Raw genomic sequence first — 17,495 nt, forward strand, 5'->3', positions numbered from 1 at the left:
ACGCTCACCATTGACCAAAAATTAACTGAAATAGATTTCTGACCCTCAACAAAGCGTCCTCACCCCAAGATGGCCCAACTCAGCCCTCGGCAGAGGCCCAAGGAGACGGGAGCCTCTGCACTAACAGGCGCTGGAGTGGAATGGGTCACCTCTGCAGTCCTCACTTCCATGAGGGGCGTGTGCCGGTCGCATCCTCACCTTACAGAATGGAAACGTGATGCTTGGAGAGAGGCTAAGTAACCACGTGGCCGGTGGCGGTGGGGTATCGTACCCACCCACCCCCAACTTGGTTTCTGTTAGAATATCAGCCCTCTGGGGGCCACCTTGACCCAGGGAGTATATTCTGTATCGTCTTGTAAGTAGAGATGGGCCAGGAGTTGCGTTTGAGTGCAATTGCCGTGTTAGCAAATATTAGATTGGTGCAAAAGTCATTGCGGTTTAAAAGGTTAAAAATAATTGCAAAAACCGCAATGACTTTTGCACCAATCTAACACTTTGCATGTGGCTCAAAAAAGCCTGTGGGCAGGTCCAGTCTAGGGTGGCAGGTCCCACCCTGGCCTCTGGCCTCCATGCTCCTGGGGGAGGAGCCCATGAATGAGCACTCTGCTGGGGGCTCTGGCCATGACGGGCAGAGGAGCAGGTACCCTGATGGAGCATGGCCTTACTAAGGGGGTGGGCAACAAACTGCTAAATCAAGACCCTGACAGGGCCAGTAAGGGTCCCCACATTCTCCAGATAGCTTTAAGAGGCGGGCCTGAGAAACCTGCCCTTTTCTCAGGTCAGCCTGTCCCAAAATGCTCCCTAAATGGTCCCCAGTGACTCATATGGATATCTGGGATGCTGTTAAATTTACCCCCGTGCGACTTCCAAAGGAGCCAGCCCCATACCAGCAACAATGCTTCCTACTGGGCTTTTCCAGTCCCCGAGGAAGGCCTCATCTGAGACACGGGATTACAGCTGCCGCCTCAGTCACCTTGCGTGGAAAGGGGTGGGTCTGCCCCCAGGCCCTCTGGGCACATCTGGACCTCCTCTGCTTCCTCTCAGAGAGCCAGACCTCTGAGTGGGGCCCAGAGCTCTGTGGCCTTGCTGTGCTTCTTTCTTTCCCTCTCGCGGCCTCAGTTTCCCTGTTCGTGGAGCTGATGACATTTTGTGCCTCTTTCCCCCTCCACTGTGGTGAACATGGGATTGGGTTACTCTAACAGCAGCAGGGTGTGTGGGTGCAGACGGGGCAGGATCTGTGGGATGCCCCATTGCAGTGTCCGCATTTTCCAAACTGTCTTGCCTTCTGGGTGGGACCAAAACCTGATTCCTGGCAAAGGTGAATGGGAAGGACTCTCCACCCTCCCTCCAGCTTGGTCAGACCAGGCCTCTGGGAGGAAATTCCTGGCTGGGGAAGAAAACATCTGCCCTGATTGATGAGTTACAAGCACGGGACTTCCTGTTTGTACTGCCCAGATGGAATTGTAAATATAGCCTATTAAAGTAATAAAAGAGTTGGTTCCAAAGTTTATTTCCTCTTGTTCCAGTCTTTAGAGAGAGTTCTCCTTAAGGGATGTTAGCTGATTTGGGGACATCTGGTTAAGGGGGGAAAAATTGATCTAGATACAAATCGACAAAGCAAAATTGTTTTTGGAAGAGAAACTGGGCTGCCTGACCCTCCCCTTTTTATGTGGTGCATCAAAGCTTAATTGCTTAAAGAGAAAAAAAAGGTGTTTAATAATTACCTTTGTTGACCTCTGTACCTTCTGGCTTCCTTCACTCCTGGGCACAAGATATGGCCATTGCTAGGGCACGACCGTGCAGACGCTGGCACTCAACTGCATGGGCAACTCCCTGGGCTCAACAAGGTCAAGAACAAGGTAAGACCGATGGGTGATGGGCAGGTTCGTCACTTTCCCGGCCAGGGACTGCAGAGGGACTTTATTTAGAGAAAGGGTAACGGACGTGACCATCCGCTACTGAAGCCTTGCACTGATTTTCCTCAGCAATTTTTTTCATTCCTTGCATCACTCAATGAAAAACATCTACACGGCGGATCTATTATGTGCCTTAATCTTGGAAAGTAATTATGAGAAAAGCATTCCTTCCTCGGACTTGGTTCTACTGAGTATACTCCAGAAATATTTACTACTAAGTGAAATATTTTTTTACTTGGGGAAAAATGAAGTTGAACCAAGGAGGTAGAATGACTTTCAAGCGTGTCCTTGCTGTGGATTAGGAGCTCAGAGGAGCTTGTGTCTAAGGGGGAAGGTTTGGAAAAGAGCAGGGGAGCCCCGTTCCCAAGGCCTGAGGAGCAGTCATGAATTGTTATTCCGGGGACTGAGAAGACTATCCCTAAGGGGTCAACAACTGCACTTTCCTGAAACGATAGCTGATAATTTGCTTTTGGAGTCAGTGTCCACCACGCAGGTGCAGGTGCGTTAGAGCCCTCGCTGAGCTCCCGTTTGCATCTTGTCTGCTAGAGCATTTGCTGAATCAAGACCCATGCCCTCCTTGCAGCCTCCTAGAACTGGCAGGAGGTAAACATGGAGGAGACAAACCTGAGAAAAAGGAGAGAAGATGAGAAGTCAATCCAGAGTGACGAACCCAAGACCACAAGTCTCCAGAAGGAGGTAAGACAGTGCCTGCAGGCAAGCCCTTTCCCAGGTCAGTCGGGGTGTGTTAATGAGAAGCAATGGGGAGAAGTGCCCACTGAACTCTGATTTGTACAGTATGTATCTAAATGAACAATGTTTTGCACTTCTTTCCTTCTTGCCGGTGAGCTGAGCATATTCTTGCAAAGTTAGTACACGTGTGCCTCTGTGCACTGGACAAGCATGGAGGGGCTGGTGTCTGCTCAGCCCGCTGGCCTCTGTAGGGATGGTCAGAGAGGGCTAGTGAGGGTTGAGTCCCCTTTATAGCATCTTCAGCAAATATCTGCCCCTCTTATGCTTGAATGATGAAAATTTCCCATTCCTGCGTAAGTGAGCCTAGCTGGGGTGGTGAGTTTGACATGGGTGTGACAGGCGATCCCTCTGAGTCGGAATATAGTAAGGGCTGGACTTGGAGGTGCCTGAAGCCTTAGGAAGTGGGGAGAAACTGTGTAAGATGGGGCTGGCACTGGGGTGGGGGAGGGGAGTAGAGGCCAAAAGGAGTTCAGCACTCCACACTGAGCAGCGCTGGTCCCAAGTGTGGACGGTGGCTGCAGGGGGTGAGCATGGAGGAACAGGCTATAGGCTCACAGCGTGAGGAGAGAGGGCCCCAGAGCAAGATCAGAGTGGCTTCATGAACAGGACGAGTGGGCTGAGCGCTGGGTGGAGCCTCCAGGAGCTCCCATGCCTGGCAGCACAAGGATGGAGGGAGGAGGGATGGGGGATTGACATGGGAGGCGGCAGGGCGTGGCTGTGGGGTGGCCTGGGATCTTGGGACCCCAGGAGTCAGCTGACAGGCAGCAACAGCCTCCCTTTCAGCACGAAAAGAGCAGCACTGAGCTAACCCCAGGCGAGTCCTACACCCAGATAGCTTGGGGCGAACTCAGACCTCAGCAGGAGGAAGGATTCCGGGACCCGAGGTGTTGGTGAGCCGACCCCAGCCGTTAGAGGAGGCAAGCTGAGCCCAGAGGCCAGGATGGAAGCTGACTCTGCTCCCTGGGACCCCTCCTTCAATTGTGTGTGTCCGTTGGTAGCAAGTCTTGTTCTCTGGGCTCTAAAACTGAGCACAGCCTCTACCCAGACAGGGGAACACAAGGCGTTCACCTGGGAATCCAGAAATCAGGCTGTTGGCTTCTGAGGGCTGACGTTATAAGTAGGGCCCCGAATCAGACATTTTCTCCCTTTCAGAGTGTTTTTCTTTCTTGATTCATGTATAATTTACATATAGTGAAATGTGCAGATCTTGAGTTCACTTGAATAAGTTTTGACAAACTGATACCCCAGAAAGTTCCCTCTTGCAAGCCCTCTCCCGGGAGGCCCCCCCACCTGAGCTCTGTCCCTGCTTAGTTTTGCTTGTTCTGGAACTTCATCGAAATGGAATCAAACGGTGTGTGTCTGAGCTGGAGCTTGTAAATAGGAAGCTCCTACTCTACAAAATGGCATCAGAGGGAGTTCACAACCCCCGAGTGGTCCTGTCCCTGGAGGCCTCCGTTGCTCACCCCCACCCCGCCCCGTGACATCCCTGGCCAGGACCCCAATCCCTGATGTCACCCTTAGCTGTGGGGGAGAAGCTCCATTCTGCTCTGCCAAGCTGAGAAGCACGTTCCCAGAGCCTTTTTTGTTGGGACTGTTTGCTAAATCAGCCTTTACCACCTGAGCCCCTTTGGCCAGGGTGGTAAGGGCAGTGTTGGTGTATAGGACCTGAGCCAGGTCCACCCCCACTGGCTGTATAACCCTGGGCAGGAACGTAAGCTCTCTGTGCCTCTGTTTTCTCTTCTGTAAAATGGGTACGATAGTGGTATACCCGACTCATGGACTTAGTATGAGCAAAGCCCCAGGAACAGCACCCTGGTGTTACTCCTACAACAACAGCACAGGGTGAAAGCCCCTGGGTCAAGGCGGGGTTCACTTGGGGCTACATGGGCCGCACCCATGGGAGGGACGGAGGGAGGGAAAGAGAAGGCTGGATCCGGTGGGTGCCGTGTTAACGCTTCTCTTCCTTCCTCCACATCCGAGGTGGGCCTGCTCAGCGGCATCTGCATCATCGTGGGCACTATCATCGGCTCTGGGATCTTCATTTCCCCCAAGTCTGTGCTCAGCAACACGGAAGCCGTGGGGCCCTGTCTCATCATATGGGCGGCCTGTGGGATACTTGCAACACTGGGTAACAAAGACGCTGCTCCCTGGCCAAGTCTCCTGTTGAACGTGGGGCCAGGCGATCTAAGCGCTAGCTTCTGCTGCTGGGGTCCCTTTCAATGCTGATGCACAAACAGATGTAAATCGGGCTGCACCGAAATATCCAATGGCCAGAACTCAGGGTAGCCCAATGAGAAGCAGCATGGTGGCCCCTGTGAGCCTAGCCCCCGGAGGGAAGGAGGGCTCTCTCCCCCAGGGCGACACCTCACCAGGGGCTTGGGGTCCCCTGCTCTCTGTGTTCCAGGTGCTCTGTGCTTTGCAGAACTTGGTACAATGATCACCAAGTCGGGGGGTGAATACCCTTACCTGATGGAGGCCTTCGGCCCCATCCCTGCCTATCTGTTTTCCTGGACCAGCTTGTTCGTCATAAAGCCCTCATCCTTCGCCATCATCTGCCTCAGCTTTTCTGAGTACGCTTCTGCGCCCTTCTACTCAGGCTGCAAGCCTCCTGAAGTTGTCGTTAAATGCCTGGCTGCTGCTGCCATCTGTGAGTACCACATCTGCCACCCTGGGCAGGGGTCAGAAAAGACCTGACACAGACGAGGTGGGGACACTCTGGCCTCAGCTCCTGCACACCCAGGAAGTAGTTGAGTGAGCTCGTGGAGAGGTGAGAGGCGGCGCAGGGTCTAGCTTTGGCCCAAAGCCTGTCGCCCTTTGCTGCCCCTGCTCCGCGGGGGTGGGAGCTGTCAGGGAGCCAGAGCCGCACTGTCTGCAGGGCAGCGCTGTGCTGGGGCCTGGCTGCTTCGCTATCATCCCCAATTTCAAAGGTCGTCATTAGGAGCATCTGACAAATGTGGTGGAGAGGGGAGGTTGGGGGGATCGGAAGGAGCCCCCTCCAGGGCCTGGAGAACGGAGTAGGTATTGAGCCCACACACACAGAATGCTGTTCTCTTCCCAGTACTCATCACCATGGTGAACGCACTGAGCGTCCGCCTAAGCAGCTACGTCCAGAATGTGTTCACAGCGGCCAAGCTGGTGATCGTGGCCATCATCATCATCAGTGGACTTGTCCTCCTGGCTCAAGGTGACCTTCTGCGGGAGGGGAGGGTGGGCGCCACACGGCACAGGCCTCCTTTTTATGTGGAGGTCTTGCTGCTAAGCCTATCTCTAAGGCAGGAACTCAATAGAAAGAATCTTTAGTTTCCCAACTTTTCAGAGTTTGTTTAATAACCTGAGGTCATATACCTACTTTCACATGAAGACGATGCAAAGTCCCACTTTGGTAAGTTGACATCCACTGTCTGGCTTAATTACAGGAAATACAAAGAATTTTGAAAATTCTTTTGAGGGCACAAAACTGTCCGTGGGAGCCATTGGTCTGGCATTTTATAATGGACTCTGGGCATACGACGGATGGTAAGTCGCTCCTAAGACGTCACACGTCTGGTTGTGGGTTCTTTAGGCCACCTTAACTGAAACCATGTGGAAAGTAATGACTTCTCCTTCCCTTCTGGGGTTTGGTGGGACACTAAAATTCACCCTCACATCTCTCCTTTGTTAAGCACCTCACCCTTCTGTCCTCCTCGGACCCCAGAGCCACAGAGACACCTACCCCTTTCTCAGTCCCTCATGTGGCACCAGCCCTTGACAGAGTGGCCTGTGAGCAGGCAGTGGTGGGCTTGGTGCCACAGGCGGCAGAGACACAGGCTCAGCCGATCTGGGGGCAGACAGGACAGTCCAGGCACTCGGCAAGGCAAGAATATTCAGCAGCACGTCTGTTTCCAACTTGGAAATGCTGGGTTTAGTCGAAGAGATCTGCTCGTGTCCTTTAATGAAGAAGCGTGGCTGGTCTTTCCCTCATGCAAAGAATCTGCAGGTTTCCCTCTTTTCAGACAAAGAATTTTCCATTTTTTCAAAGCACCTTGGGGACTCGTTACTGCCAATAATTCTTGAAAATGCTCATGATTCCCATGGAGGGCAAAGACTTACCAATTAACGGATGTGCAGATATTTGTAGGGCCCCTCCCCTCCCCCAGTCACCTGGGGGGTGATTTCTGTGAAAGAAATTACCCCAGAATTCCTGCAGGAGAATTCTCTCTGTGGTGGAGAATCTTCAACGAGGCCAACAATTTTTATTTTGTGTTTCACAATCTTAGCAACATATATTACTCATGCTGCTTTTCTTACTCTAGGAATCAACTCAATTATATCACAGAAGAACTTAGGAACCCGTTCAGGTGAGAAAGCCGAGTCAGGGCAGGAGACAATGGACAGGCTAGCGTATTTCTTTCCTCCCGAGCGAAAGGGAAACCGCTTCCCCCCATTATTCTAGATCCCCTTCCAGACATTGCATGGTTTTTTGTAAGCTCATTTCTGCCCCTTAAGAGTTTGGTTTGGTTTTGGGTAGTGGAATGGTTGCTGAGAGAAAGGAAGAACTCTAACTTTATCTCTGGCTCATTTTTGCTTTATAAACAATTCAAGTAAAACAATTCAATTTACTTCCCTGGAGTCTTAGAGAGGGAGGGTTCTTTCTCATTTGAAGATGTCACATGTCCCCGCTGGGGTCTGGCTACTGCACAAGCCCCCTGCATGGGTGGGCCTCTGGAGGGCAGCTGTGCCCCCAAGCCCCCAGGTGGAAGGCTGGCGGGGGTGGGTGGGGTGGGTGGGACAAAAACAACAATCCTGTGAGTCCCTCAAGGGATGCTGTGATCTGACCCCCACGTATCTCCCCCTCCCAGAAACTTGCCCCTGGCCATCATCATTGGGATCCCGCTGGTGACAGGGTGCTACATCCTCATGAACGTTTCCTACTTCACTGTGATGACAGCGACGGAGCTCCTGCAGTCGCAGGCGGTGGCTGTGGTGAGTGCCCAGGTGTCAGAGCTGTGCACACTCTGTGGGAAGGGAACAGGCAAAGTATACACGCTCAAGCTGAGTACGCTCACGGGGGAGGAGCGAAATAATTGTCTAGGACAGAGGGACAGTGACCAGGTTAGGGCAGCACCCACGACCCCCCGAGGTTAAAGGCCGCCAGCAGGTGGGAGGTTCCACTTGCCAGCACACCAGCATCCTGGGTGCGGGCACACAGTGTTAGCTGGACCAGCGCTGGAGTTTTGACAGACACGTCTGAGGGAGAGAAAGGGCAAGGGAATCATTGAAGGAGGGAGTTGTGATAATGGGAGTTGTAATCGTGGGTTGTGGAATTTAAGCTGGGAAAGGAGGGAAGTGAGGATTTGAGGGATGGATGTAAGAGGCGGTGTTAAAAGTGGGTGGGGTCCATGTGCTGGAGGCTGGGGGGAGTTGGGGTAAGACAGGAAATGAACTAGAAACAATGAGGTGGCAGGGAGGGCGAGCGTGGGGCGATGCAGTCTTGGTTATGGTGAGGCTACGGGGCTGCGGTGGAGGGAGAATAGGTCATTCTGAGTGAGGGGCCACGTTAGTGAGAGGCCAGGGTGTCCAAATGATGCTAAGATGACTAAGAATTATGACAGGTGGATGAGAGCTTTCTGTTAACATCAAAAGATACTGAGATGCTCTGAAGAGGAGTCAAGAGGCCCAGTTGTTTCCCTTCCATGTGGTTCTCTGCCAGAGGCTGTGCCCATCTAGGGGGTAGGGACCCAGGTCCTCTGGGACAGCACAGTGGCTTTCTTGGGACCCATAGGGGACACGCCAAGACCCTCAGGCCTCTTCTCATTTCTTTCACTAGACGTTTGGTGACCGTGTTCTCTATCCAGCCTCCTGGGTCGTTCCACTCTTTGTGGCATTTTCCACCATCGGTGCTGCTAACGGGACCTGCTTTACAGCGGGCAGGTAGGGGAACCGTGGCATTCCCCCTAGGGGACGGAGGCACCAGAGCCAATTCCACACTTGAGGAAGATAAGTCTCAGGGCTCAATTCCTTGGGGCTATGCCGGGCTAAATCCCTCTTGGCACAAGCAGGAAACCCCAAGTACGGACAAGCTTGCACACTGGCCTGGACATGGCTGGCCCCATGAATTGAGGCCCTGGTTCCTCGTCACGGGAACAGTGCTGCCAACTCCAGCGCTAGGCAGAGTCTGGTGACATGGGGGAGAGAGGCACTGGTTTACATGTAGTTCTTTTCCCCTTGTACTTTTTTTTCACCTATGATATTTCTTGAATAACTTCTGTTACTGTTAATACAACCTAGACCAGGGACTGGCAAACTTTTCCTTAAAGGTCCACATAGTGACTGCCACAGCTACTCAACTCTGTCTTCATGGCCTGAAAGCAAACGGCTGTGGTTCTGTTCCACTAAAACCTTATTTAGATGAACCGGCAGAGTTTGCCAGCCCTGTCGACCGTTTTGACCCTACTGGTCTAGAGACAGTTCACAGCTGTGTCATAATCTACTTCACAACGTAGCATAACTTAACAGGACGTCAACCCACGGGTGATGTGGGGTTATTTTCTCACGGGTGACGTGGGGTTATTTTCATCAACACTGTTGCTGGGAACATTCCCGAATACATCTTTATCCAGTTGTCCAGCATTCTGAGTGGACATATTTCTGGTGAAAATGCCGAATGTTATACACTGATATACTGAAAAAAATGAAACACAGACCACAAAATCATTCTGCTAAGCTGTATCAAAATACAGGTAGTGCTAGTCCTGCAACTTCTTCAAAAGTATTTTGGCCAGATTCTTTGCATTTCAATATATTAATTTTAGAATCAACTTGTCTATTTCTAAAAAAAAACCTTCGGGGATTTTGATGAGCGCTGTGCTAAATCTATAGATCAACTTGGAGAGGACTGCAATTTGAAAGTACTGGTTCTTCCAATCTATGCACATGGACTCTCCATTTCTTTAGGTCTTCTTTAACTTCCTTCAAAAATTTTTTTTAGGTTTCAGTATACAGTTCTTGTACATATTTTGTCCAATTTACCCAAAAATATTTTGTATTTTTTAATGCTTTGTAAATGGTATTTTTTAAAATATAAAGAATTTTAGATTCTGATCATTTATCCATAGAAACACAATTTTATCAGCTCTATTGAGGTGTAAATGCCATAAAACTCACTTTGTAATTATACAATTCAATGATTTTAATAAACTTATAAAGCTGTGCAAACATCATCACAATCCAATTCCAGAACACTCCCATTAATCCCCACTCTCACCTCCCACTCTAGGCAACCACTGGATCACTTCTGTGTCTATAACTTTGCCTTCTCTAGACATTTCGTCTAAATGGAATGATACAGTATGTCATTTGCATCTGGCTTCTTTCACTTAGCATATTTTTTTTTTTTTTTCATCTGTGTCATGGCATGTATCAGTTCAGTTCTTTTCATTGATGACTAGTGTTCTATTATACGGATGAACCACATTTTGTTTTTCCATTCACAGGTGATGGAGGTTTGGATTGTTTTGGGTTTGGGCCATTATGAATAATGCAGCTATGAACATTCATGTGTATGTCTTTGTATGGACATATATTGCATTTCTCTTGGGCAGATTCCTTGGGATAGAATTTCTGGGTCATATAGTAACTTTATGATTGACTTTTAAAGAAACTGCTTAACTGTTTTCCAAGTGGTTGTCCCATTTTAATTTCTAAAAACAATGCATGAGGGTTCCAGTTTCTCCACATCCTTACCAACATTTGGTATTGTCTTTTTGATTGCAGTCATTTCTAGTGGGTATTACTGTATCATTGTAAATTTGCATTTCCCTAATGACTGCTGATATTGAGCTTCTTTTCATGTGCAATCACATATCTTCTGGTGAAATATCTACTCAAATCTTTTGTCCATTTTTAAAATTGTTATTGAGTTGTAAAAGTTCTTCATATATTATGGATACAAGTCCTTTATCAGGTATCCTATTTGCACCTATTTTCCCCCAGTCTGTGGCTTCTCTTCTCATTTTCTTAATGGTGTTTTTGAAACACCAATGTTTTTAACTTTGAGAAAGTTCAGTTTATCAATTTTTTTCATATGTCATGCTTTTGGTATCATATGCAAGAACCTTTGCCAAACCCAAGGTCATAAAGATTTTCTCCTCTGTTTTCTCCTAGACGTTTTGTAGGTTTATCTTTTATATTTCTTTAGGTATGTTATCCATTTTTAGTTACTTTTGTATAACTCTGTACCTGCGCAGTTTGGGGGTTGTACTTGTGCTATACTGAATTATGTTGGATATAATTTTATGGGGTTAAATCCAAGATCTTTGCTTACTGGTTTCTGAGTTTTCTATCTCACATAGACAAACCTTCCCCTCTCCTTTTCAAGGATACTCCACCTGTTTACTTCTAGCGTTTTTTCCTTTCCGTTTTTTTTTTGTTGTTTATTTATTTTATTTGGGTGTGTTTTTTCCAGGACCCATCAGCTCCAAGTCAAGTTGTTGCCCTTCAATCTAGTTGCAGGGGGCACAGCCCACCATCCCATGCAGGAATTGAACCAGCAACCTTGTTGTTAAGAGCTCGCGCTCTAACCAGCTGAGCTTTCCAGCCGCCCCTACTTCTAGCGTTTTACTTTAGCTCTTTGATCAATCTGGAATGCATTTTGATGCGAGGCATACATCTCACTTTTTTCCCCAAACCTGTACCTGTTGTTCCAGTATTTATTGAAAAATCCACCCTTTCCCCTACTGGTTTGAAATGCCACCATTCCCATTTCCAGTGTACTTGGTTCACTTTGTTTCACTGATGGATCTTTCCCTGTGCTATTATCACACTTCTTCCACATTTCACAGCTTTAGTAATGCACCATCTGGTAGGCCTAGCACTCCCACCTTAGTTTTCTCCTTCCTGTTTATCATTCCAGATGCACTTAGAATAATTCTGTCCAGTTCCAAAAGTCCTGCTTGCATTTTGAGAGCCTGGGATTTATATATTGATCTATGGTGAACTGCTGGGATTGAGAGTGATTTCAGCATCGTCCGAGTCTGTCCCCCCACCTGGCAACCCCTCTGCTTCCGTTTGCCCTGATTTGTTCTGGGAATTTACCTTAATACCATGTCCATTGAGTTTTCAATTGATGGGCCTTTTTGGCCTTTGTATTCCTGGCTTCTAATTTTATTGTATTGTAGTGAGCACGTGTGCTCTTTATGCTATCGTTTCTTTGGAATTTTAAGACTTCCCTTGTGGCTTACTGCAATTTTTATGTTTCCTACAGTCTTGAAAATGACGCGTATTCTATTAACTTCTAGATTCTTTATCATGAAGCGGGTACCTTGACTGTTCAAATCTTCCACTCATAACAGATTTTTGCCTGTTTTTTATTATCTTCTTGGTACTGTTCCCCTTTTCAGTAGGAACTCCCCTCTTTTTGCCTGAAATGTTTTTGTCTGATATTGATATTGCTTAATCAGCTGTCTTTAGACTGCTATTTTTGGTAACATGTCCCATCCGTTTCATCTTCAGCCTCTCAGTGTTATCAGGCTGTGGCTTGTGTCTCTTTCAACAAATCCCACCCGAGCCTGTAGCCAGGCAAGCTGAATCAGATCACAGCTAAGGTGACTACTGCTACAGCTGGAGTAATTTCTACCACATTCTTTTGTGTTTTCTTGCCTTTTAAAAAAAATCTTATTCTGACTTATTACCCATCCAATTACCTTTATTCCTTTTTTTCTTCTGCTGATGTGGAAGGTGTATTTCTATTCTTTTACAATTACCCTTAAAATTTCACGTGAATACGTAATAGTGCACCAGTATCTCAGTTCTCTTCCCCGTCAGGCCGTCCCTTTCCTATCGCCCAGTTTCCCAGCAACACCTTGTCTATAAACCCATCCCTCTAAAAAAAAGTTCATCATGACAAAAGTGAAAAATCTAATACTTACATACATACCAACATGTTTTACTGCTGTTTCTTTAATGTTGCTTCTTCAATCAATAACTTCTGAGTTCAGTTTTTTGTTGTTGTGAACTTTTTAATAGTTTCCAATGAGGATTAGAGAATAGTCAATGTCTTATAGCTCTTGTTTATCTAAAAATGTATTTACTTGACCAGTAGTCTTGAATGGTAGCTTAGTTACACAAAATTCTAATCTGAAAATCCATTTCCTTCATGACTGAAAAAATGATTTCTCATGAAATGTCTGCTATTGTCCTAATTTTGTAATCTTTCAAGTTCAGGAGTTTTAAATTTTTTGCTTTTTTCTTTCCACTATAATGTTTATATCTGGGTGCTTTTATTTTTCTAGAATGGGACTCAGTTTGAAGGCTGAGTTTTTCAATTCTGTAAAAGCTCCCTGCTCTTCTTTGAACTTGCCTTCCTTACCCCATTCAATGTACTTGAGCTTCTTCCTGTTTCTCCCATTAATTTCCTGCCCATATTTTTCATTTCACTATGCTCTGTACTCAGATCCAGCCTCTAATATATTTTTCTACTTGTATCTAATTTATCTGTTGTTGATTAAATTTTTAGTTACAGTAACTTTGGGGGCGGGGTTCTTTAGCTCTTCCCTTTTTCTCTAACACTTGAAACATAGTTTTTCAGATTAATGAACCCTGAGGAGTTCTTGGGGGAACTGGGCTACTTGTTTGCACCTGTTGATTCTCTTTTCAAGTCGATTTTTTTTTTCATGTGGAAATTCTGTACAGCTTGGACATAGGAAGTGCAGACACTTCTGTGTTTGCTTGTGCCAAGTGCTCCAAGCACTGGGTCCACTGGCCCTGGACTACTTTTTACATTTGTTTCTTGTATAACTTTCAGGTCTCAGATCAGGTATCTCCTCATTGAAAGGGCCTCCCCAAGCCATCCCCACCCTTCCCCCACCCTCTTAGGTGACTCCACTGCACCAGGATGCATTGCTCTCACACACATCTAATCACCCCACTCACTGCTCCTCACTCAAAACTCACCCGCCCCTCACCCCCACCCCAGATGACGGTCTCCCATCTGAAGACACCGGGGCCACAACTTAGTCCCTTTCTCTTGGGCAGTGATGGTGCAGCAGCCTACGCCCTTATAAGCCGATTTCTGTATTACTGCTTTTTCAGACTGGTTTACGTTGCAGGCCGGGAAGGCCACATGCTGAAAGTGCTCTCTTACATTAGCGTCAAGCGCCTGACTCCAGCGCCTGCCATCATCTTTTATGTAAGTATGAATTCCACCATGAAAACGCCCCCGTAAAGGCAGGGGATCCCTCCATTTGGATGAAGTAAAGCCGTATTGCTAAGCCAGATGACCCAGGTTCCCTTAGTCCTCAACATGAAACAGGTATATAAAAAAAGCCCAAGATAATTCAAACTATTTACCTAACTTCTACTCTGTGTTCTGAATTTACTCACGAGAGACACTGTGTGATCTGCCAAGCCTGTACCTTCTACACTTCTTACATGTATATTTGTATGTCCTGGATCCCGGGTAACAAACTACAAAAACCCACTAGCTTCTGGGAAAAGAGAAGGCATTTTACATGGTGGTTACTGACAAGAGCTTCTCATTATGGTCCAATAATTTAGAAGTCATGGGATCCTTGTGTAGTAATGGCCCTTTGACATCTTCTAATGGGATGTTCTCAGTGGGACAGTCCCTGGTTGTGTGCGCCTGTCTTAGGCACTTCCAGGCTGTTCACACCAGCCTCAGGGCCAGATTCCTCCTTTCACCTCCAGAGGAGAATCACTACTCTCTGTCAACCTCCTCCCTCTGAAGATGAGGGAACAGACCCAGAATTGTAAGGCCCTTAAGAGTTACAAGGCACAGCCAATGCAGGTCAAGACCAGACCCAGACAGCTTGACTTTCATAAGCCAGGGCCCTTTCCCGTGATGACAGTTCTCTGGAAGGAAAATTCATAATTAGGAAGCTGGTGCAATATACATACATATTTGGTTTTTTTCCCTGCTTAAAATCACTACTTCAGAGAAGCACAAATCTTCCAATTCCTTTCCATCAGGCCTCAAAGAGAATGCCTATCAGCCAAAGTCTGGTTAAACCCCAAATATAATGGGGTTTCTTTCATGCTGAAGTGTTTACCCACAGGAAAAACTGCTTCTTTAGTCTTCTGTGATAGGAATGTTTTTATGTACTAATGACCTAAGAATTATTCTTCTTTCTACTAGGGTATCATAGCAATTATTTATATCATTCCTGGTGATATTAACTCGTTAGTCAACTACTTCAGTTTTGCTGCATGGCTATTTTATGGCTTGACGGTTCTAGGACTAATTGTGATGAGGTTCACGAGGAAAGAATTGGAAAGGCCTATCAAGGTAGGTTTAGTGCCCCAAATGTCCCAAGTGCTTTGCTTTTTTGAACTGAATTAGATAGAGGTAACTATTGTAAATTCTAGGGGCATGCTATTTCCACCCTGACTCTACTCTTCTCTTGAATATCCTACTTTAGAGTGAGGTTTGCTCCTCAATTCATTTCATATTATAATTTATGAACCATTAGCCATCTAATGACTAATTTATTAAATTCTCAAGAATACCTGTGACCTGTCTCTCTAGCCAGAGCTAGATGTATGGACCATTCTGACAGTTCTAATATCTATCAAGCATATGCTTTTCATACACTTATGGGGAGTTCTGAACTGTGGCCGCAGGCCCATTCCTGGGCATGCAACCACTCAGTCACACCTGCAGTCTGTTTGGGCTCCCTCCCACCCCCGAACACATTGATTGGCCTCAGAGATTCAAAAGTGGGACAGTGAGACCTTAAGTGCCTCGGGACGTGATACAAAAGGAAGGGTACAGCTCCAACCGGATGTGTTCTTGCCTCCAGGTCTAGCCACCAGCTTATAGGAAATATGAGGGCTAGAGGAGCATGTTACCAGGCAAAACTAGAACTAAGACATTGTACAGGACAAATTCCTACAACAAATCCATGACAAGATTAAAAAAACAAGGGGAGGGAATGAACATGTTAAAAAATCATGTCCTCTTCAGTTAGAGATGTATACTGACTATGATACAGGTAAAATGGCACAAAGTTTGGGCATTTTCCTAATAATCTAGGGAAAAGAACAAAAGAAGGTAGATGAAGTAAGATTGGCAAAATTACTTAAATATTACTGAAATTGGAGGAGGGTACCTTGAGTTTATTACATTTTTCTTTATATACCCATGTTTTGGTCTTAAATGAAAAATTGCTAACAGAAAACGAAGGCACATGGTCAAATCATGACACCAGGTTGTTTTGCCCACAGGTGCCCATTTTCATCCCCATCTTGGTGACTCTTGTGTCCCTGTTTTTGGTTTTGGCCCCAATCATCAGTGAACCTGCGTGGGAGTATCTCTACTGTGTGTTATTTATGCTGAGCGGCACTATATTTTACTTCCTTTTTGTCCACTATAAGTTTGGATGGGCTCAGAAAATCTCAAGTAAGTATCAACAGAGGGACAATTCTGCCACTGGGGAAGCGCCGACACGCCCGGCATCCTGCAACCACATCTGTCCTGATGCCACCAAGACTTCCTTAGCGCAAGGTCTAGGGCAGCTCACAAGTCCCACCTCCTCTTGGCGAGGATACACAGCTCCTTACCCTCAGGGTGACACCTCTGGGCTCCACCTGGGGCCTCCTCCTTTGTTCATGTCAATTACTGACACAAGCAGAGAGGGGAGCCTCATTTTCCTTTTAATTTTAAAACACACGTAACATAAAATTTACCATCTTAACCATTTTGGGGTTCAGTAGTGATAAGTATATTCCCCCTGTTGTGCATCCGACCGTTTTCTTTTGCCGGATACACAGACATCATGTGAGAGGCTCACAGCAGCATCCCAGGGACACCCAGAAAGTGACCGAGTTGGGATGAGGGCCCGCCCCTTCTGAGGCCAAGGCCACAGCTCTTGCTTTCCACTCAGCCATCCTGGTTCCTCAGCTACTTGAAGACAGTTGTTTAAAAGTTTAGGTACACAGCCACTTTCACTTTGAAAAAGCGGTACCCAAAGTACATCAAAGGGACTCTCTAAATATTCAACGCTTGGTCAGGGGTAAATATATACATATAATTGAGTCATTCATATCTTTCCTATAAATTGTTTGGTGGCAATAAAATAGTTAGCAGGTTCCTAGTGCTTTCATGGGAAATAACTTATACCCAAAGAACCACTGTAGATGCCGGGATGGTTCTGACTGCCTCCCACCGCCGCGTCGCGGTGTCCCCGGAGCGCCCGTGTTCTAACAGGGGACACACCGCCATGAAGTACTAGGTTGGTGCAAAAGTAATTGCGGTTTAAAAGGTTAAAAATAATTGCAAAAACCGCAAGTATTTTGTACCAACCTAATAACAATATCACCGTTCGCCGATAAGCAGGGCAAAGTTAATTTAATTAGTTTCCTAACTGCACTTTTTGATGGCTTTTCACTCCAGAGCCTTTCACCATGCACCTGCAGATGCTCATGGAAGTTGTCCCATCAGAGGAAGCTCCACAGTAACAAGCTCATTCACCGGTGGCCCAGTCCAAGCTGTGATGACTTTATTTTTGTAAGCAGTATTTGTAGTTATTTCTTCCTGATGTTTTTCTTAAGAAACAAATGTATTCAGATGTTTACGATATTGGTACTTTTAACATCGTCAATTCTCTAGGGGGTTGGGGGCAGCTTCTAGACAGGCGCCGTGATGGTGTCTGCTAAGTTAACAGGCGCCGATGTGACCTAACAGGAGGCTGACGACCAGGGAAGGGCTGAATGAAAACCACTACCATTATGATGGCGACTCTTTAACAAGGGGCACATCACACCTACTTAAATAAAGGGTATTCATTCAACTCAGTGATCCAAAAGGCATACATAGTTTTTTTTTAATATAAAATT

General features: G+C 46.8%; 1 protein-coding gene across 3 annotated transcripts; it reads left to right on the forward strand.

Moving 5' to 3' along the window:
• Positions 1-519: 519 nt before the first annotated feature.
• SLC7A9 (solute carrier family 7 member 9) lies at positions 520-17,453 on the forward strand. Of its 3 annotated transcripts, none has more exons than XM_019742714.3 (13): positions 520-1,859; positions 2,463-2,612; positions 4,647-4,794; positions 5,071-5,313; positions 5,725-5,850; positions 6,083-6,182; positions 6,959-7,003; positions 7,505-7,628; positions 8,473-8,576; positions 13,734-13,830; positions 14,797-14,946; positions 15,885-16,059; positions 17,053-17,453. In XM_019742714.3, exons 2-13 carry the CDS (start codon positions 2,526-2,528, stop codon positions 17,115-17,117), a joined length of 1,464 nt encoding a protein of 487 aa, XP_019598273.3. In that variant the 5' UTR covers positions 520-1,859; positions 2,463-2,525; the 3' UTR covers positions 17,118-17,453. The 3 variants fall into 3 exon arrangements, with proteins under 3 accessions (XP_019598273.3, XP_019598274.3, XP_088656320.1); XM_019742715.3 differs by having other exon boundaries at positions 2,500-2,612; XM_088800194.1 differs by lacking the exon at positions 520-1,859 and adding an exon at positions 1,892-2,415 and having other exon boundaries at positions 2,500-2,612.
• Positions 17,454-17,495: the final 42 nt, after the last annotated feature.

Source organism: Rhinolophus sinicus, chromosome 8 (genome assembly GCF_057876585.1).
Source record: "Rhinolophus sinicus isolate RSI-liver-muscle chromosome 8, RSI-T2T, whole genome shotgun sequence".
Taxonomy (NCBI): domain Eukaryota; kingdom Metazoa; phylum Chordata; class Mammalia; order Chiroptera; family Rhinolophidae; genus Rhinolophus; species Rhinolophus sinicus.